At 26.6% G+C, this 22,402-nt stretch overlaps 4 protein-coding genes across 4 annotated transcripts; 2 read left to right on the top strand and 2 right to left on the bottom strand.

The window, feature by feature from the left end:
- The first annotated feature begins 19 nt into the window (after window positions 1–19).
- On the top strand, window positions 20–10,570 carry LOC127282536 (nuclear pore complex protein Nup205). Its single transcript, XM_051306832.1, has 12 exons — window positions 20–178; window positions 486–649; window positions 758–1,174; window positions 4,398–4,689; window positions 4,816–5,538; window positions 5,615–6,496; window positions 6,585–7,348; window positions 7,527–9,138; window positions 9,303–9,520; window positions 9,641–9,820; window positions 9,972–10,170; window positions 10,289–10,570. Exons 1-12 carry the CDS (start codon window positions 169–171, stop codon window positions 10,501–10,503), a joined length of 5,676 nt encoding a protein of 1,891 aa, XP_051162789.1. The 5' UTR covers window positions 20–168; the 3' UTR covers window positions 10,504–10,570.
- A 503-nt stretch (window positions 10,571–11,073) lies between these two features.
- LOC127282556 (phosphatidylinositol N-acetylglucosaminyltransferase subunit C) lies at window positions 11,074–12,276 on the bottom strand. Its single transcript, XM_051306864.1, has 2 exons — window positions 12,124–12,276; window positions 11,074–12,027 (listed from the first exon to the last, which is right to left on the bottom strand). The coding sequence occupies exon 2, from the start codon at window positions 11,984–11,986 to the stop codon at window positions 11,165–11,167; it is 822 nt and encodes a 273-aa protein (XP_051162821.1). The 5' UTR covers window positions 11,987–12,027; window positions 12,124–12,276; the 3' UTR covers window positions 11,074–11,164.
- A 1,119-nt stretch (window positions 12,277–13,395) lies between these two features.
- On the top strand, window positions 13,396–19,662 carry LOC127282541 (NF-X1-type zinc finger protein NFXL1). The gene is made up of 5 exons (XM_051306842.1): window positions 13,396–13,605; window positions 14,511–14,789; window positions 14,950–15,062; window positions 17,094–18,804; window positions 18,905–19,662. Exons 2-5 carry the CDS (start codon window positions 14,529–14,531, stop codon window positions 19,328–19,330), a joined length of 2,511 nt encoding a protein of 836 aa, XP_051162799.1. The 5' UTR covers window positions 13,396–13,605; window positions 14,511–14,528; the 3' UTR covers window positions 19,331–19,662.
- LOC127282549 (uncharacterized) lies at window positions 19,326–22,253 on the bottom strand. The gene is made up of 6 exons (XM_051306852.1): window positions 22,089–22,253; window positions 21,901–22,015; window positions 21,227–21,394; window positions 20,709–21,006; window positions 20,280–20,542; window positions 19,326–20,075 (listed from the first exon to the last, which is right to left on the bottom strand). The coding sequence occupies exons 1-6, from the start codon at window positions 22,146–22,148 to the stop codon at window positions 19,720–19,722; spliced, it is 1,260 nt and encodes a 419-aa protein (XP_051162809.1). The 5' UTR covers window positions 22,149–22,253; the 3' UTR covers window positions 19,326–19,719.
- Window positions 22,254–22,402: the final 149 nt, after the last annotated feature.

The following is a 22,402-nucleotide window of genomic DNA, read 5'->3' as shown; positions in this document are numbered from 1 at the left end:
TTATTAATTTCGATTACTTTCGATATGATGATGAGGACGCTCGTCTCGCTCCCGCCTTTAAACTAACCTTGAAAAAACGTAAACCGGCTATTTATGCAATTCTTTTCATAAAAAGAAGTGTTTAACAATCGTTACTGTTCTATTCTGAGATTTAAAGATCATTAGAAAATGACAGAAGGTAAGAATTTTCTAAATTTCTCCATATAAAACATATTTAAGTAAGATTTACATTTCCTAACCTCTTGATGTTTAAAACAACTCCATGTGTCAATTATAACAATTAATATTTTTTATTATTTTATATGTTTATAAATAATTGGAAATTTGTGATATAATTATTATTTGTCGTTTTATGTATAATACAATTATCATTAAATAAATATAAAAAAAAAAAATTTAGAGAAAGAAATTTATCAACATTGTATATTGTATATATACGTTTTGTGCAACAATTATTTTTTTTTTTTTCACTTTAATTATTACAGAACGAATAAACATTCAGGACACATGGACTCCTTACAAGGAATTACAAAGTCTTGTCGAACATTATGTGACATCATTTTCAAGTACTCACGATCCACAATTTCACGAATTTTCCGAAGCATTAAGAAATCATAGACAGAATTTTTTAACTCTATTAAAAAATTTGGTGAGTAATTATATAAATTTTTTGTTTATAATGTATAAATGAGGAAATATTAAAATAATTTTAAAAAAATGTAAATAAATTAAAATTAACAATGAAAATTATTTTTAGCCAAAAAGTCCAAAATGCCGTGAAGAAATTTTAAAAGGAGACGTTGATGGAATTACGTCTCCTGCATTGGGACATCAATTATTATCTAAGGATTTGATAGATGAAACTTTGATTATATCGGATATGTATAAATTAAATGAATATATTGCATTAGATCTTTTGTACACTGCACAATTGCAAATGCCCTTTCATCCGGGTTTAACGAGAGGATTGACTGCTGTACTTTTATATTATGATGGAAGAAAAGCATTAACTTCAGCATTAAGAACTTTAGTTCAGGCAAGAGCTGGACATAGTTGGATGCTTGATATTCCTCTTTTGTTAACAAAACAAATCACTGAATATACAAATAGACTTCAAGAAGATGGATTATTAGATAGAATTGTTGCTCTCATCGAAGAAATGGATCCTATGAAAGTGAGTATTTGCATTTTTATTTTTATTATTATCAATTTTAAATCGACTTTATCATTTCGAGATTAAAATTGCGATAAATTAATTCTTTAATTTATGATAAAAATATAAAAAATAAAATTAAGGAAATAAAAATTATAACTATCTATAGGGTAAGTCCACATCAGAAATATCAGAATCTCCAAGTGGTTCTTCGATTTTAATGATACTTGGTAAAATTATAGCTTTATATAAGAGCAATGTGTAAGTAAAAGAAATTTTTAAAATATCTAAAATTGTAGGAGTTATATCACTTTTAATTTTGATACTGCATTTTTTTCTTTCCTTTATATCTCGGTCAATTTTCAACCGATTTTCATGAATCAAAAACGATTTTTTTCAGAAAATTACGTATTTTCAGAAAATTTTAAAATAAAAATAAAATTTTGTTATTTAAATAGAAAAAAGTAAAATACAAAATTTCTTTTAGATTTTTTTTTCAATTTCGACCTCTTTTTTTTAATTTTTCAATAATATTCCTTTTTATTTTATCTTTAATTTAAAAAAAAAATTCATCCTGGAGACTTTTTTAGATCTCGTGATATCGTTCTTTAAATATCCACATCTCAAGAAAACTAGGATCCAGATTTGTGTTTCTACTTTCATTTGTTTTATAATATTATTGTTACAAAACTAGAAACTTTCGCGTAATAATGTTTTTATTTTTAAATTACTTGACTAAAACAAGTGAAAATTCAAGCAAATCAATATTTTATTAAAAGATTTGAAGCAAAGTTTTTATTTTTTGTAATATTTATAATTTAAAATAAATTGTAATGAAACCTTAACAATGCAACCTGAAATTGTAGCTGAAGTTTTTAGCGCTTTCTTTTAGAGGATTCTAAAACAAATAGTTATTCATAACCATAAAAAATTTCAACAAACAAATGAAAGTAATAATAGAAGCAAGTCCTGCGGTTTTCAAATTGATGAAGACTTATAATACTTAAAGGACGATATCACGAGATCTAAAAAAGTCTCCAGGATGAATTTTTTTTTAAATTAAAGATAAAATAAAAAGGAATATTATTAAAAAATTAAAATTTAAAAAAAAGAGGTCGAAATTGAAAAAAAATCTAAAAGAAATTTTGTTTTTTACTTTTTTCTATTTAAATAACAAAATTTTATTTTTATTTTAAAATTTTCTGAAAATGCGTAATTTTCTGAAAAAAATCGTTTTTGATTCATCAAAATCGGTTGAAAATTAACCGAGATATAAAGGAAAGAAAAAAATGCAGTATCAAAATTAAAAGTGATATAACTCCTACAATTTTAGATATTTTAAAAATTTCTTTTACTCACACATTGCTCTTAAATAAGGGCATATCTCTAGAACCTTACGAAGCTGAAGTACGCAACGTTTATATAAACGATTTTTAAAGAAATAATTTTTTAAAATGAAAAATTGTATAATTTTTCGCCTAAAAAATATTTCTTGTAGTTTTCATTAATCAACAAATTATAAAAAAATATTTTTTAGGCAAAAAATTATAGAATTTTTCATTTTAAAAAATTATTTCTTTAAAAATCGTTTATATAAACGTTGCGTACTTCAGCTTCGTTAGAACCTTTAACTTTAATGTCCCTCGCATATATTTTGGTAATTTTAATAAATTTTTCGTTGGTTTTTGTTGGAAATATTAATGCTTGATACAATCAATCATTTCCAAAAGATTTCACTTTAATTTATTAAATACATAAATAATTATTTCAATTTTAATACGCGATTTTTAACAAAGTCTACTTGTCTTTAACCATACTTTCTGATGCTTTAAACGATATAGTTTTATATTTAATAAAAATTACCAATTCTGAAATATGTTTTTTCAATGTTAATTAATCGGTGAACACATTTTCGCAGGGAAATTAATATTTTATTCATTGTGAAAAAATTTATAAGCTTTTAAAAGTTGTCCCTCACTTTTAACCTTTTCGACCGTAATCATCGTATTTATGATTTTTCTTTTATAAGACAAGCGGCACGTTAAAATAACTTATGGGAAATCAAAGATCAAGTTACTATAATTATTTTGAGACATAATAAATTGATGTGCTTCATGTCTTCAAAAAACTATTATAAGTTAAATAAACGAAAACACGCGTGGACAAAATTTGAAAACAACCGTAATACGAGTGATACTTGATGAAAATCATATAAAAGTATTCGAAAAGTACTTGTATATATTTTCACATGTGCCATTTAACATCCCGTGAATGTGCTTCGAGAAAAAAATACTTTATTGCAAAGATAATGTAAAAATATTCATCAATTACGGTCGACCGTAATCGACCGAAATTTTTTAGAAAGAAATTGTTATGTACGAAGTTGCCGATTATAATTTTTTTTATAGAAACTGTCATTAATTATTAAAACCTGAAGGTTAAGTTTTAATGTTTATTTCGAGACATAAAAATGGATCCAAAAAAATTCATTCTGAAAAAAGATAAGATGCGAGAGAAAAGAAAAATAGAAAAGGAAAAAAGAGAAAAGAAATTGGAAAGTTTACGAATATTAAATTTAAATAGAAAAAAGTCTATGAAAATCGTATGGTAAATTTTAAAAATTACAATTTTACATTTTTAAAACAATTCACTATAATAAAAATCTATTTTAAAATGTAATGTAAATATTCAAATAAAAAATTTATATATCTAGTTAATTTTTGACACATGTTTTTATACCCAGTGCATTATTTCAGTATTTTATTAAATTCATATAAATATTGAAAATATTAAACGAATTTTATTGCTTTTTAAAATTATAACCCCTTAGAAAATTCCCTTCAACTGTTTTTTATCCTAAAAAGCAAACACCTGTTGAATATTTTTTTGTTACAGGTTAAAAATAATTCTCAATTTTAAATATTTATAACTTTTTGAAGACAACTTGTTTTATCTGTCCACTTGTATAATTGGAAAGCTTAGTTCTTGAAGTTTATGTAAACAGAGTTTCAATACTGTGCTCAAAAAAAAAAAAAATTTTTTTCTTATTGAAAAGTTAAAGGTTTCAAAGATATGCCCATAAAGCTATAATTTTACCAAGTATCATTAAAATCGAAGAACCACTTGCAGATTCTGATATTTCTGACGTGGACTTACCCTTTACTGATTTTTTGTAAATATTTTTTAAATGTTAAAAACTTTTTATGTATTATAAATATTGAATAATTATTAAAATTTATTAAAGGAACAAGATTTATTGCAACAAAATCGTGCACTTGGTGGAGCAAAACATCATTATATGATAATGAAACTTTTTAATGACACTCGACAAGATTTAGCCGATATTCTTTATATGTGGTCGGCGCAATCTTCACTTCCAAGTACAATTACATTCAGTCTAATATCTTTTCTACAAAATCGTCAACCCGAAATTGAAGTTGGAGAAGGAAAACCAGACAATTTCACATTATCAATAATTATGGCTGTTTTAAATTCCATGAATCTCAGTCCACTTCACAGTCGAGAAGACGGAGAAGGTATTTAATTATTTTTATCGAAATTTCTATTATTTTTAATAGAATTAATTTTTTTTTTTTAAAATTAGTATTGTAAATCTAATTCTTTTAAAACATAACAAAAAAAAAATAATAATCTTTTAACAGAAATCGTGAAATCCATGCCCATAATTTCCGAGCGTGGAATGCTTGAAGAACTCGTACAAAAATTAACAACTGGAAATATTGCTTGGGAAAGTGCAGGACTTCGTGGTTTACTTCAATTTGTATTGGCAATTGCAGTGACAACAATAAAATCAGCACCAAATTTATGTCCAACACAAATTATCACAAAGGAAGATGAAATTTTAGTTGAAGCCGCTGTTTCAAATAAAGCATTTCATTTTGTTGTCGAGGTACTTTTTCAAAATGAACAATTTTATATGGAGGAATTTTTTGTACGCTATTTTCATACATTAATTTCTGATTTTATTCTATTAATGCCATTGAAAGTAAAAGAATTAAGAAGTAGAGCCGATGAATCAATGCGATTAATTCAAGCCTATCAACAAGAAGGCATTGAACCACCATTAAATTTAGATGATCATTTTGAATATTTAATGTTAATGGTCGCAGAATTATATAAACAAGATCCATTGAATTTAAATTTAGCTATTGATTTTTGGTGTCAACCATCGGATTCAACTCATGTTACAAATGCACATCACAGTAGTCGTCTTCCATCAAGACAAGCGGCTTTATTTAAATTTGTTCGTTTAGCCGGTGAAATATTGCCAGCGGGATTATTTGTGCCTTATTTAAAGATGCTTGCCTCTTTGGCTTCATCGCCTCAAGCTGCACGACAAGTATTCAATTTTCTCAAGCCAAATGGTAATTTATTTCAATATTTTTTTTAGTAATTTGCAAACTAAATATTTGTAAAAATAATTTTTTTTTTTTTTTGTAGGAACAACTGGATCGTCTACAATTTCGTGGGATCATTTCTTCACATCATTGAGTCGTTATTATTACAATCTTCGTCAAGAATTACCACCAACGCAAGATACAATTTATCGTCAAAGAATTCATCCTAAAGGAATTACACCTCACGAGGTAAAGGGTCTGGAAGCAGTTTTATTAGTTGTTCAAGTGGTGGCGAAAAATGATGAAATGTCAAGAGTTGCATTATGCGATCATCCAGGATGGAAAGTATTACCATCATTGGTTGGTCTTGTTGGTTGTGCTATGCCAATTCCTTTAAAAGGAGTATTAGTTCGTACATTGGCGGCTCTTGCTAGATCACCAGAAAGTTCAACTACAGTTTGGCAAAGTTTGGAAGCTGCTCAAATTCTTTCTACAATTCCATCGACAAGTAGTTATCAACCAAGAGGTGTTCAAACAGAACTCGAAGAAATTGAATCAAGAAATGAAGAATATCCACTTACACGTGCAATGCTTGAACTTATGGATGTTCTTACAGATTTTCCAATTCCACGACTATTGGGAGTTGGACAGAGAAATCCTGGTTTTGATCCCTATTTATTATTTATCATTAATACCGTCTTCTTGAGATTTAATACACGCTCTTATAAAAATCCAGTGGAAAAATGGCAAGTTGTTAAAGTTTGTTTGAAAATTTTTTATAAATTAATCAAACAATATGAACCATCAGTGGAGGATTTTGTTGGTTGTAAAGTTGAATTACAAGGTGGTGAATCAACGCTTGTTAATCCAAATCCTGGATATCATCTTTTAAAACAATTGCATTCAAATTCAGAATTTTTACATGTTGTACTTTATATTCTTGACGAGGGATGTCATCATCTTGACACATACGATTCATTTCCAGGTAAAAAAAAAAAAATTTTTTTTTTAATGGAAATTTTATTTTATTTTTTTTTTTTTAATAAAATTTTAATTTGGATAAATTTTTTTAGGACAAAAAGATTTGGAAGAAAGTACTCTTCACTGTTTAGAAATATTGGAACAGGGTCTTCGATTGCAACATCAATATATGACAATTGACTCGTCATCCTTGAGCACTTCGACAAATAAATTGTCAACTGGTTTATCTCGTCTTCTTTTGGGAGTAAATCCTCGAACGGGAAAACCCGATCATATGATAAATGTTGCAAAATATATCTCTTATAATTCTTGGCTTAGAAGACATGCGTATGTTGCCGTTGGCGTTATACAAGCGGTATCAAGTGAACCCGGTGCTGATTCTGAATTATTGTCAACGTTTACGTGTACATCTGTCTTGGCGACAAACATTAGACATGGATTTGTTGAATGTTTAGAGACGGACGACAATGTTGAATTTGAGGACGAATTAAATAAAGAGAAACAACATATGGGACAATGTAAGGAGAGAATTTTAATGTTAATGATGCAAAGCATTACACGACCTGCTCCAAATCTTGCTCATTTTCTTTTGGGTTTTGATATAAGTAAGGATATTAGAAAAACAATTATTCAACAACCGGGAATTCTTGGCTTTCCAAGAACTTGTCTACATTCGATATTGGGAATTCTTGAATTGTCTTTGGAAAGAGGACGAGATCGAATAACTGAGGCTTCATATTGGTTTCTTCATACATTGTCAGCTAATACAAAAACATCAATGCCAATATTGAGATTCCTTAGAACGGCGACTAATCAAGATTTTGTGCAACGACATCTTTCAAAATTACCATTTCAGGTATGTGAAAAAATTTATTTAAATGTGAACATTAATTATATTATAAAAATTCTATCATTTAAAAAAAAAGTTAAAACCAAAAATGAAAATTATAGTAGAAAATTTTGAAAGTAAAATGTTTTTAATATTTTTAAATTTAATGAATAATTTTATCAATTTAGAGAAATTTTTATTACAGGGACCAAATAGAGGAACTGAATTAGCTTGTATGTCATGGCTATTAAAAATATCAGCAATTGAATTAAGAGTTGGCGGTGGATCATTGCAAAATTCTCTAATTCAAAAATTAATCGGAAGTCCTGGTCAAGATCGAAGTCAAATTGCACCATCACAAAAACTTTTAATGGATCTTCTTCATTATATTGATTTTCAATTGAAACTCGAACCGTCAAGATCATGGGAATTTTTCGATCCCAATCAAGTGGAAATGGTACTTGGACGTTGTAGTGTTTCCGTTGCATTAACAGGTGGACCACAACTTATTGATGTGAAAAAATTACATGCCGTTATAACGGAAGAACTTGCAGTTACTCAAAGTAGTGCAACAGCATCTCAACGTAAATTAATGCAACAAGAACTTGAAGCAATTCTTGCCTATGCATTAAAGCGAAATCAAACAAAAACACTTTCATTTTCAACAGTTAAATTTGTCGAAGGCTGGTGTCAAACAACGGAAATTCTCTTTTCAATTGCCACAAATCAACAATTACCCGCTGCTCAAAGGCAAAATCTTCTTTTAAATTTAACTCATGATCTCTTGCAAAAAATGACATCGTGCGAGGCGTTAAATGAAATTAAAACACTCGTCTCGGGAACTGTTTTGATACTTTTGGTTAATTTGAAAAATAGTTTTGTCCTTCAATCGGAGGGTGAGAGTTTATTTTCATCACCGTCAAGTACAACGACAATGAAAATTATTTTAAATCATATACTCCAATGGATTTTAAATTCAGAAGCCTCATCACAAAAAGTGAGAACACATTTGTATGGAGCATTTTTGAATTTTTTGTGTGTTGTTGGATTGGAAAAATCGGAAGTTGCTAATGTTATGGATTCAATGTATGTTAGTCAATTGGATAATTCTTTATATCGAGCATTACCAATGCAAGAGCGTTCTCATCGTTATGCAACTATTCAAGTGATTAATAGTTTTGGTGATAAATTAATGGATATTCTTTGTCATAATTGTTCAGGTGGACATGATGTTTGTAAAATGCTTGCACTCTCATGTTTAGATAAAATTCTTGAACTCGATTGCGATAATGATTGGGTTATTTATTTATCTAGTCGTGGTTATTTGAAACATATGATTGACAGTTTATTGGAATCAGATAATTTATTGAGATCTATTCTTCAACCAGATCCACAAACATTGAGACCATTATATCTTTATGAGGCAAAAATGGCAGCATTTTGCCGTATGGCTTCAACAAGATTGGGTGCCGAGAGTTTATTGGAGAATAAAATTTTATCTTGTCTCTCAAGTATGAATGTTTATGATCAACATCCTGATGTTCATGTTGGTTTTGATGGTGGGGATTGTTCATTTATACCAAGTGTTGGTCAAAGATATCAACAAATTTTATTTCCCGCTTTATATCTTTGTGATGCATTGCTCACAACGTTGGGAACTGAAAATCAATCATGTTCAATGCAAGTTTGTGGATTTCTTCAGAGTCATCGGGATATTGTTGAAATGACATTGAGAAATGGTTTACCACAATCGCATACTTTATTTTTGAAGGAAATTGCCTATCTTACTGGAGTTATTGCAAGATCTGCAAATATTGGTGAGTTTTCTTTCTTTCTTTTTTTTTTTGTTAATTATACCTACTTAATTCTATTTAATTTAAAATAACCTTGAGAGGGTTATAATTATTATTTTTTTTAAAAAAACTTGATGGACACTCTTAAAAACAATGCAAAATTGATGTAATTTATTAAATTCTTGCAGATGTTTATGATTTGGCAATGAGTGAAACAAATGATTCTGGAATGCGTGAACTCGGTGCCTATCTTTATCGAATACAAAAATTAATGATTGGTTTACTTCAAAAATTCCAATTGACATCACCACCTTTACAATCGCATCTTGCAAAAACAGCATCTGAAGAACAACATTTTGCTTCCATACAAATAGCAGCAAATGTGATGCTTTATATACGTAATCAGGTAATAAAATTTTTAGAAATTGATCATTTTTTTTTTTTTTTATTTTTAAATTCAAAAATTAAGACAAAATTAACTGGAATTTGATATTTGACATTTAATTGGTGACTTATTTCCTTTTAGATGCGACAAAATCGAAAAGATAGGAAATTTCAAGATCCAACTTGTGGTGCTCAAATGGGAATTGTTGTTGATCACTTAATGGCAGCAACTTCTCTTATTCACACTGAATTACCATTAATTGATTCTCTTATCAAAAAAGCTGCTATGGTCCAAGAAATGAGTACAACGGACATTAAAAAGGTATTTTTTTAAAATAAATATTTTAATATTCAAATGTCCAATAATAAATTAGAATTTTTCTAAACAATCAATTTTATTTATATTCCATGGAATAAAATAAAAATAAAAAACATGTAAAATGTGTGAAATAAAATTGTTAAACATTTTTCAGTATTTAACGGAAGAGGAAACAGATTTAGAATTAAATAAACAAAGAATGGTAGTGGAGCAAAGATTAGCGCAACAAGCAAAAGATAAACGACAAAATGTTAAATATTGTTCACTTTTGGTTGAACAAAGTTTATACATTATATGGAGCAATCTTGATTTTTATGTTATGCAATCTACATTACGTCAAAACAAATCACAAGGTAAAAACTAATTTACAATTATTATAAAATATAATTTAGTTTTAATTAAAGTTAATATTTTGAATATTATAAATTATTGCAATAATTAATGTTTCATTTATTATTTTTCTATTTGCAGTTCATTCAATTAACATGGAAGACGGCGCAGTTGATTGGCGAATGTCAAATGAATCCGTATCCGAATTAAAACACAATCTTGTTTCAGTTTTTAATGATAATTTTGTTACTCAACTGTTATTTACACACAGTGAATATACAACGGTGGATCGATCATTTATTGAATCACTTATTAGGAGGATCAAAAGACTTCTTCAATTTATTGTTGTAAAGTAAAGTATTTTTCTTTACATACATCAGGAATTTGATGCTTGTTGAATATATATATTTATTTCCATAAGAAGTTTGATAAGATTTTTCTCTTATATTTTCTTTTTTTTTTTTTACTGAAACTAGGACAATTAAATGACACTTGAGATTTGTAAAAAAAAGTGTTTCTTTTATTTTTTTTTCACATATTCTTTAAAAGGAAATATTTTAAATGTTTCTTCAATCAATTCTTTATTTTCTATCATTTTTTTTTGCTATTATTACATTCTCATCAAAATGAAAAGGTATTTTTCTATCAAAGAACATTATTCATTGTCTATCTAAAATAACTCTCAGCTGATTTGAATAAATAATTTTCATCCTTTAATCAAAAATGTTATTGATTCTATAACACATTTTTCTCAGAGTGTAGATATAAATATTTTCTAAATTAATCCAACTTTTTTGATATAATTCAGTAATAAATTATTAATTAAGATATAAAAATTAAGTAGTTTTTTTTTTAATTTAAGAAGAACAACTATCTTTTTCTCTAACAAAACGAAATCTTTTAACTTTATATATTTACAAAATTTTTAATTATTATTATTGGCACATTTACATTTTATTTTATAATTTATAATTTTATTTAAAAAAATTATTTTATACTAAGATTTTTGGCTCTTAGTCAGGAAGGTATTGCAGCCTCATCCCAAGGTCCATAAATATTTTCCTTATATTTTTGCCATCTAATGTACCAAAGTGGACAAATGAAATGTATAAGAATAGTCGCTCCCACATAGACATAAAACATTGTTAATGAAATTTGAAAGAAAAAATACTGTGTTATTAAAATTAAAATAATAGAAATTGCAATATTATCTTTTGTTTTTGTCAATAAAAATGGAAGTAAAACAAAACATTGTACGGCAACAGTGAGTAAAGCAAAGGCATGTAAATAAGTTGTTAAACGCGAAGCAAGCATTAATGAGCCAAAAATTGATGATGTTATTGACAATGAATCAGAAAGTGAAATTTGAGGTGAACCATATTTTCCAAATATTAAATGAATTGAGAACATAAAAATTGTCATTGCATAAATTGTATCAGTACTAATTGCTTCGGTTAATGTTTTTAAAATTGGCGATAAAATATAGCCAAATGCAAAAAATATTAATGCAGTTCTTATATCTTTAGATAGTCGTTCACTTAAATTTGATATTTGAAGAGTGTGAAGAAAATAACCGACTACAGTAAAAAATGAACTTGAGATAAAAATTATTTTTGGTGTTGTCCATTCATTATTTAGCCATATAAAAATTATGACAAATAATGCTACGATGCTTAATTCAATTGATACACTTGCTCCAAGTGATATTGCTTGAAATATTGTGATATTATTTGGTTTTATATTTTTACGTAATTCTTCAAGAAACGATTGATCCGTATAATTATCAGGTAAACCACGATTTTCATAAAGATTTTTTTGCCATGAACTCGTTTTTTTCATTATTGTATTTTAATTTATTATTCCACTAGTAACATGATTTTCTGTAAGGTGAGAATAATTAATTTTATAAAATAATTCGAAGTAAAATTAATTGTAAAAGAGTATTAATTTGAAATAAGTGAATAGCAAATATTTACCTTAATTAAATAGTAAGCACTTCTAAATTATTTCTTCTTTTATATAGTTTTAAAAATTTTTTTTACACTAACGACATTGTTTATTTATTTATTTATAGTTAAAACAAATTCGTTTGAATTACATTTTACTATTTATATCGATTAACAATTATAATAATTATTGTAAATTTAAATCTTAAAGATTTTTTAAGATTTAATTACAGCATATTATAAGTAACATTTAAAACTCTTATATGATTTAATTATACGAATTTTTAGGTTAAGTTTGTTTACATTTTTGCAAAGTGAAGTTAGCAACTAACAAGACTGCTTTATCGACTGCAACACTGTGTGCAACAGTGCAAGTGCCTCACGCAGGGATGGGTAAATGTAACAAACTCGAGGTTTTCTACGTATGTTACATCGTTTGTTAAGGTGCTTATATACCTCAAATTTCGATCAGATGAACATTATTTCTGGACCGTGAAAATGCGTGAAAATTCATTTTCACGGCGGGTATTTTTGAATTGATTTAAATAAAAAATGTTTTTTTAAGAAATATAATATTAAATAATAGTTTTAATATGTAAGAACACTTTAAAATAGTGATAGAAAAATGATTTGATTAAAAAATATAGAAAATTTTGCTTTAAAACGTTTCTGCTACAATAAAGTGTAAAATGACGATGTTTGTGAAATGGTTTGTTCAGTGTACATGTGTACATGTTTCTTTCAGTTATTCGAAACAATTAGTTGAATTTAAATTTATTTGATAAACATTTCAACTTACCGATTTATTTTCAGCACTCATTATTTATTACAAGTTAAAAAGAACCGACATAACATAAACAAAGCTCTGAGAGACACTCACAAGGAAGAAGCACTGTACAAACCATTTCACAAACATCGTCATTTTACACTTTCTTGTAGCAGAAAACGTTTTAAAGCAAAATTTGCTAAATTTTTTAATCAAATCATCTCTCTATCACTATTTTAAAGTGTTCTTATATATTAAAACAATTATTTAATATTATATTTCTTAAAAAAACATTTTTTGTTTAAAACAATTCAAAAATACCCGCCGTGAAAATGACTTTTCACGCATTTTCACGGTCCAGAAATAATGTTCATCTGATCGAAATTTGAGGTATATAAGCACCTTAAGCACCTTGACAATGTGAATCTTATCTAGGGGATTTTCACTAGTGATATCACACTGCACATGCGCTCTCGTTCGAGAGTCAATTCCATTTAGCGAACAGGTCACTTATGGTCCAGTCACCCTAGCCGGATTCCGATAATATACACCATTATAGTTGAGTCTCCTTATTATTACTTCGTGTTGTCAACAATTGATACTTTTATTTTTTACTCGCATCTTTAAGAATAATAATAATAAGTGCATAAATTAAAAAACAGTAAATAATTGTATTCTATTTAAAATAGTATATTTTCTAAAGAAAATAGAGAAGAAATTTAACGATTATTCACTTAGGGACTCAGGTAAAGTCCACGTAATCATTTTTGTTATGCAAACATAACCTAATTTTTCAAAATCATATTTTAATTTGTATTATATCTATATATGTAACATAAAAATATGCTAAACAATTATTTAATATTTTAAAAATTATTTAATTATGTTCAATATTTTTAAATTAATGTAGCAATATATATAAATATAATGTAATTCAATTAATTATTGACCTGAAAACATTTCAATGTTTTATTGATCTTATTTAAAAAATCAAAAATTAAATAATCTTTATAAATATTAAATATCGCACATCATGTGAAAATAGAAAGAAGATAAATAAAATAAAATCAGTTTTAACTCCATTGATTTTATATATATTATACATGTATTGTTTTATGTTATATTCAACTAATATTTTTATTGATTTTAAGTTCTTTAAATTTATATTTAAAAATTTTATATGTTTATATTTTGTATTATTTCTATTTAATTTTTTTTTTTTTTAATAAAATTGAAATGTATGAATGAAGTGTGCTGGAAGCACGTTCTTAGCCGAAATGCAAGAATTATTTATAGAATAAATAAATAAATATTGATTTTAAGTTTATACGATTAATTTTCATTCATGGATTTTTTTTTTATTTTTACTTAATACCATTAATGACATCAACATACATGTAGTCATGTTTTTTAAATAGAATTTCTTGTCTTAAAAATGGTTTTTATTTATTTTTATTATATATATTATAATAACTATATTAAATATTTATTTATGGTACATAATTATTTTCTTTCGCAGCTTTAAATGTGCCTTCAGCACTAAATAAAATTGATAAAAATTGATAATTGTATTAAATATTATTCATTTAAATACATACAAATATTTATAATATATAATATAATGATTTATAACTAATAATAATTGTTGCAGTCAAAATTTTTATGAGAAATGAAGAAATTTAAACGTGCTCAGGCGGAGAATCGGGCAGCAATTGAAAAGCATTTAGAAGCAAATGAGTTTATAGATTCCTCGAGTGAAGAAGAAGAAGAAGGCGGAAATGTTTTAGATGAAGCTGTGGGTAAAGTTTTATCCTCGTATCAAGTTGAAGGCGGTGATACAGAGAAAACTTTGTCTTATTTGAGTGAAGTTTTGCAGTCAGGAGGAGCAATTTGTTTAATTTGTATCTCATCGGTGAAAAAAACAGATGCGGTAAAAAATTTTTTTTTTTTGAAAATATTAAATTCGTTTAATTCTTATCAAGAATGTTTTTAAATCTTTTGAATTAGTTTTATTATAATATCTGTTATTTTATATTTATATATATATATATATATATATATATTTATTTATTAAATTAATTATATTTCAGATATGGAATTGTTATGAATGTTTTACTTTTATGCATTTACCATGCATTCAACATTGGATTCGTGATAGTTTAACTTATAAAAGAGAGAAAGGAATCAATCCTCAGTGGGCTTGGTAAGTAATTGTGATTCGTATAAATAATAAAAAAAAATTAATTAAATTTTTGTAATTTTTCCAAATAAGAATTTTAATATTAATTAATGGGCTAAAATCCACGATTTAACGTTTTAAATATAAAAATGTTTAAATTATATAAGCACACATTTGATATATTTAGGAATTTTTTATTTTAATTTTTTTTTTTTGTTAAGAATTCAGGCTCTGTATCTTAAAAGGGTATCAATTTTTTGTAAATCTTTAGATTTTAAATTCAGAACCTATTTTATTAGTAAAAGTTGAAGAAAATTAATTTTTTTTTAAATATTTTAGAAATTCCTGTTTTTTAAAAGTGGTTTAAAAAAATGAATAAAATAAAAATACGAAGTGGCTATTTCGCCCGTCGCGGGCGAACTAATTAATTTCTGTTATTTCGCCCGTCGCGGGCGAAATAGATACGACTGTGTGAACTGGCTATTTCGCCCGTCGAAATGAATGTGTTTTAGAAGACGGGCAAAATAAGAAAAATAGATTATTTCGCCCGTTCAAGATAAAATCGAGTATCTGGAAGACGGGCGAGTATATTATTTCGTCCGTTAAGTATAGACAGCTGTTTTTTAGATAATGAGAAAAAATAATTTTTTTTTTAAATATAACAAATAAGATGGACAGAAAAAAGACGTCTGAGCATAGGTCTAATATTATTTATTTATATCTTTTGGAGTATTTGGTTTAATAAAATAGAAGAAATTTAAAGAAAAAAAAAGTTCTTAAAAATTCTTTAAATTCTTAAAATTAATACTTAATTATTTTCTATTTTTTTCAAAAAATTTTATTAATTAAAGTTTTGAGAATATTTGTAACATTTAATTTGTTTGTAATTATTAACTTGAAGATTTTTCAAATATTTATTTTACACGTTTTTGAGACGTGACTTTAAAGAATAATAATTATTTTATCTAAGAAATTGTATTGGAAAAAAAATTAATATATTTATAGAGGTATTAGGTAATTACTCTTATTAAATAATTAAAAAAATTTAATATTTTATAGTAATGGTAAATAAATATAATTAAAATTATAAATTATAATTATTAAATTTAACTAATTAAAATTACGATGTTGAAGTCGAAAACAATTAAAATTGATCGTCATCGATTTAAAAATATTAATATTTTTTCAAATAATTAATAATATTTTTTAATATGTTTTATAAATTTTTCTTTTAAAAATTGTTGACGAAAAAATTGCAAAAAATTTTTTCTTAAAAATTGAAAAAATTATTTTAAAAAATTTTTTTCATGAAAAATGAAAAAAAAATTTTTTTTAATTTTGTTTATTAAACTTTGGTAATAAAAATTGTGGATTTTAATTTTGTAATTTAAATAAGAATTCAAAAATCGACTATTTCTGAAATTTTTGTATATTTGCATCTCTAAATTCAACGAGTAAATAAAATTGAAGACAATCAAAATAAAGAATGTCATATGAACTACTTTCGATACCAAATAGATTTTCAAACAACGCACCGTCGTTTTCAATATTTAAAGAATATACGAGTATAATCTCACATTGATATATAAAACCATGATTCTGCTGAGAAAGAAATCATAAAAACCCTTTTTTTTATCGAAACACAAAAAATAAATGAGACCATCAAATTTGTTTATCAAATATATGATATTTAACATAAATTGCAAAATAAAAGTTAAAATAATTTCACGGACGAAATAATATACTCGCCCGTCTTCCAGATACTCGATTTTATCTTGAACGGGCGAAATAATCTATTTTTCTTATTTTGCCCGTCTTCTAAAACACATTCATTTCGACGGGCGAAATAGCCAGTTCACACAGTCGTATCTATTTCGCCCGCGACGGGCGAAATAACAGAAATTAATTAGTTCGCCCGCGACGGGCGAAATAGAAACAGCCATAAAAATAACACAATTCCTTGAATTTGATCTATTGAAAATAAAAATTGTTAAAATATTGTTCGACATCGTCTCTTTCAGTTATGTAATAATAATTTTGAAATTTTTCTTTTAGTCCAAAATGTCGCACTGAGTATAAAGAAAATGAAATACCAACAAAATATATTTGCTTTTGTGGAAAATCAATTGATCCCCCATATCAACCATGGTCAATTCCACATTCATGCGGTGAATCATGTGGAAAATATCTTCAACCAAATTGTGGACATAAATGTCTTCTTCTCTGTCATCCAGGACCATGTCCACCTTGTCCAAAGACAGTCACTGTCAAATGTTTTTGCTGCAAACAACCAGCTCGCCCCCGTCGATGTAACATGAAAGAATGGAGCTGTGGAAGTATTTGTTCAAAAAAATATAAATCATGCCCTCACACTTGTCAAATGGAATGTCATAAAGATGATTGTCCACCTTGTACTGAAATTGTACTTGCCTCATGTAATTGTCAAGACAAAATTAAATCACTTCCATGCAATGAATCAATTTGGTTTTGTGATAAACCATGCGGTCAAAGTTTTTCATGTAATGTTCATTTTTGCGAAGGTCATTGCCATAAAATTGGCGATTGTAGAGAATGTCCAGTGGAGAAAAATCGCACATGCCCATGTGGTAAAAAAAAATATTCCGTCTCATGTAAACAACAACAAGTGCCAACTTGTGGCGATACTTGTGGCAAACTTTTAGATTGTGGTCAACATTTTTGTAATATGAGATGTCACACGGAAAAATGTGGACAATGTTTAGAAGTGGTAATGAAAACATGTCGTTGTGGTAATTTTCAAAAAGAAATTGCCTGTACAAAAGATTTTCATTGTAATAAAAAATGCACACAATGGAGATTATGCGGTAGGCATCATTGTAATAAAAAATGTTGCGATTGTTTAATTAAAAATACATTTAACAATTGCGAGAAGATTTGTGATAATCAATTAAATTGTCAAAAACATAAATGCGCTGCTCCCTGTCATAGTGGTCCATGTTATCCGTGCACTAGAATTGATGTTATTCAATGTCGTTGTGGAAGTAGTAAAATTACCGTACCCTGTGGCTCAATGAAAAGAATTAAGCCACCAAATTGTAATAAACTTTGTAAAATACCGCCAGTTTGTCATCATTCAAAACGTGAATCGCATAAATGTCATCGTGGCGCTTGTCCACCGTGTAAGAAAATTTGTGCTCTTGTTCATAAAAAATGTGGACACTCGTGTCCTTCTGTTTGTCATACAAAAGTTTGGATAAAAATAAAAATCAATGCTGATTTACCACCGATTGCACCTTGGGATAATAATCGAAAGGAACATTGGAAAATGAAAACACTTCCATGTCCACCATGTGAAGTTTCTGTTATGGTCACTTGTCTTGGTGGACATGAGACATTACCGTGGCCTTGTCATAAGGCAATTCCTAGCTCATGTTTAAGAGAATGTGGAAGATTGTTGACTTGTACAAATCATAATTGTGAAAAATTGTGTCATAAAATTTATTTAAACGATAATGATGAAGATAATGCTAATAATGATGATGATAATGATGATGAAGATAAATGTATGGTATGTGAGAAAGCTTGCGTTATTCCAAGACCCGAAGGTTGTAATCATTCGTGTTTGAAAGTTTGCCATCCGGCTCCTTGTGCTCCTTGTAAACAACTTGTTCGAATTGGATGTCATTGTGGTATTAATTTCCTATATAAACGATGCACTGAACTTACTTCAGCAAATAAACAACAGAAGGATGAAATTTTAAGATGTGGTAATCAGTGTCCAAAAAATGTGAGTATCAAAAATTTAATTAATTAAATTAGATTTTTAATTTAATTAATAAATAATTTTAATATTCTTTGAAAATATTTTTCTGAATTCTATTTTTCAGTATTCCTGTGGACATCGTTGTATTGATATTTGTCATTCTGGATTATGTTTAAAGGAGGACTTATGCAACAAAAAAGTCAAGGTCTGGTGTAAATGTAAAAGACTGAAAAAAGAATTTTCTTGTATTCAAATTCGCAATGGCAATGGCATTGTCAAGTGTGATGAAATTTGTCAAAAGATAAAAGATGAATTAGAAAAAACACGTGAATTAGAAATAGCCAAAAAAAATAAAGAGGAGGAATTACGTAATAAAAAAGAAATAGAAATGTTTGAAAAGAAATTTAAACCAAAACGTAAGATAAAAGATCGAACACATCAAAATGACAAAACCAAATCTGGTTCAAGAAATTGGACAAAATATTTAATTTTTGCATTGATATTCTTAATAATTGCATTTGCAATCACGTATTATTTTACTCAAATTTAAATTTTATTGAAATTAATAATACATATATATTTCAAATTTTTTTAAAATAACCAATCATTTTATTCTTCAAAACGAGTGATATTTTAATTGTTTTAAAATGAATTTTATCGAAAATTATGCATAAATTTCTTTTGAGACTGTGATACTTAAAAATCTAATATATTTCACACTGGCTTGAATTGTGTGTATGTGTGATAAAATCAACGACGGACACAATAGCGCAAAATGTTTTTAAACAATGAATTTTTTCTTACAAAAAAACACGTTTTGAATTTTATAATATGCATAATATTGTAAATAGTATTAATAATATATATATTTTTTTTCCTCAAGATTTTTGCAAAAAAATTTTTTATAATGGGAATGAAATTTTTGCACAATTGTAAGTTCTAATTTTTCTTTTTGAGTGCATTTTTCTTGATAGTTGTCCGAAGAAATATATTTAAAAATATACCGGCAGCAATAATTGTTATTGTCAACATTAAAATAATATATTCCATTCTATTTTCAAATGGTGTACCACAAATTGTATAATAATCGGCAATTTTTCCAATTGGTGGTTTTCCATCAGATAAACAAGACCATCCAAAATATGATTCATCATAATCTGTAACGCACAGGTATTTTCGTTTATAAAGTGTTTGTCCAAATGCAGTTTTTATAGACACATTTTTATCACACGGTCCAATTGGTTCATGTAATCCCATTGCAATTTCTGATTCTGGATTGCCAATAAGAGCCATTCCTGTATTTTAGAAATAAATTAAAATCATATTTGAAAGTTCGTACAAGATTTTTCAATGTTTGTGTTTAAAAGCTCGGTTTAAAAAAAAAAATCTCAATGAAAGTAACTTAAAAATAAGTAAAAAAAAAACTGCCGAATTTGTGAAAATTGTTCATTAGTTTTTACAAGTAGGAATTACATTGACAATTAGCATTCCAAACTTACCAAAGTATACTGAATAGTAAATTGCTAAGTAGACGAGTATTAAATAATCTTGACAATTTCGTGAATGTTGAGGTAGAGTTTTGAGACTTAAAATACCACTGAATATTATAACGACATAAATACCAAGAAGTAAATGATAAGTTAATTCTGAATGTAAATTGTAAATATCATGTAAAATATGATAGTTTGGTATAAACATTAACACACCAGTGGGCATTCCCAAAAATGAGGCTATCAAAGTGCAAAGTAATTCCTTGGAAAATCTATAAGGAGGAAAAAAAAAGTTTATATTAAACCAAAGTTGTTATTATTAGTTCCAAAGTGAATAATTAAGATGAAAAGAAATTTTTTAATTAAAATAAAAATTAAATTTCTTTACATATTTAAATGACACTTTTTGTTTTGTAAAATTGATAAATAATTAATTACGGTCCAGATTTTTTGGGATCATTACTCTTAATAATGAATCGTCTTGTAAAATAAAACCAAAATATAAATCCTGCAGCGAATGTGGCATGAAAATAATAAGAATTCCATGGAACGTGATAATGACGATCGAAAATATTTGGATCCGTGTCATGCCACACCCAATGTACAAATTTAACAGACATCACATCGTAAGGATAGTCTAATAAATTGACCATTAATCCAACTGCAAATGGTTCACTCCATAATGGTAATTTTAATTTATCAATTGTAATAGCTGCAGTGTATATAAAAACAGCATCTGAAAATTTTATTTAAATCACTGTCTAGATTTTGATTTTTGTTATTTAGAATTTTCAACCCCCTTTTTTTTTGAATAAAACTTTTTGGAATGTGAAAAATATAGAATATAAAAATATATTATTGTAATGATTAAATTAATAATTAAAAATTGAGGTCTATGACAAAAAAAAAAAAAGTCATTATTATAATAAGAAAATCATCGATTATACTGTGCCTACAAAGAAATATTATATGCAATGGCAAACGACGTCCTAGAAACATTATTGGTGTTGGTGAATGCCAAAAATTGTCAATATCTGGAAGATTGTAGCATACAATTTCCACTACTAATCCATGGCAAATTACACCAATCCATAATTGAATAAAACGACCTCCAGATTTTAGTGCTGAAAATAAATTCAATTTTAAGTGTGTGAATTAAATATACGAAAAAAAATTGTCAATTTTGCGTGCGTGAATAATATTTGAAGTGACTCTATAGATTTTAAGATGATTGATTTTTTTGAAGTTTGTTCCTAATTGCATATCCAATTTTTAATTATTACAATATTCTTATATTGACTGAAAAGAAAAATTGATAAAAAAAAACAAAAAAAAAATGATAAATAAAAATTAGTTCTTTTACTATTTTTATAATTTTTTTTTTTTTAATTCTTTCATTATTTAATAAAATATAACATTAATCATTGTATATTTATAATAATTTTAAAAATCATAATATTCAAAATTTTTTTTTTTAATAATTTCCCCTAAATTTTAAATAATTAATTTAAAAAAGAAAACTTAAAATTATTAAATTGAATATTCAAATATGTCTTCTTTATTTGAAAGAGTGTAATTTTTTACATAAATATAGGAATGTAAATTATTACATTTTTGTGTGCGTTATTACCGTGATAAAAAGTGATGAGTCCACCGACGATAAATAATATAGAAACAATTAAATATGTAGGCTGTGCTCGCCACAATGTATGTACATCGTTATAAGCGACAAACCAATCCAAAAACTTGCAAATAAAAACAATATTAATTAATCAATTAATTTACAAATTTTTTTCCATAATATTGTAAATTACTCACCCCATCGAATTTTAATTCTGATTTTATTTCCCCAAAACCAGATAAGGTTTTTGTATCCATACTTAAAAAAAAAAGTATTTTCGGCCACTGATATTTCAATAATATAATACAAATTGCAATAAGAAAAATTAGAAAAAAAAATTGTTATCTTTTTTTCAGCATTATAGTGAACTTTGATTTTATTATTTAATCGATTTCGAAGTGTATTATCATTCATCAAATTTGAAACTTTCGATATAGATAAGAAAAATAAAAAGATATTACATAATATTTATTTAACTTGGAACCGAAACAATTTTATTATATATTTTTTT

The sequence above is a fragment of the Leptopilina boulardi genome, unplaced genomic scaffold, assembly GCF_019393585.1.
Source record: "Leptopilina boulardi isolate dan_hultmark-lab unplaced genomic scaffold, ZJU_Lbou_2.1 LbouV2_300, whole genome shotgun sequence".
NCBI lineage: Eukaryota > Metazoa > Arthropoda > Insecta > Hymenoptera > Figitidae > Leptopilina > Leptopilina boulardi.
This window is presented reverse-complemented; position numbering and strand designations above follow the sequence as displayed.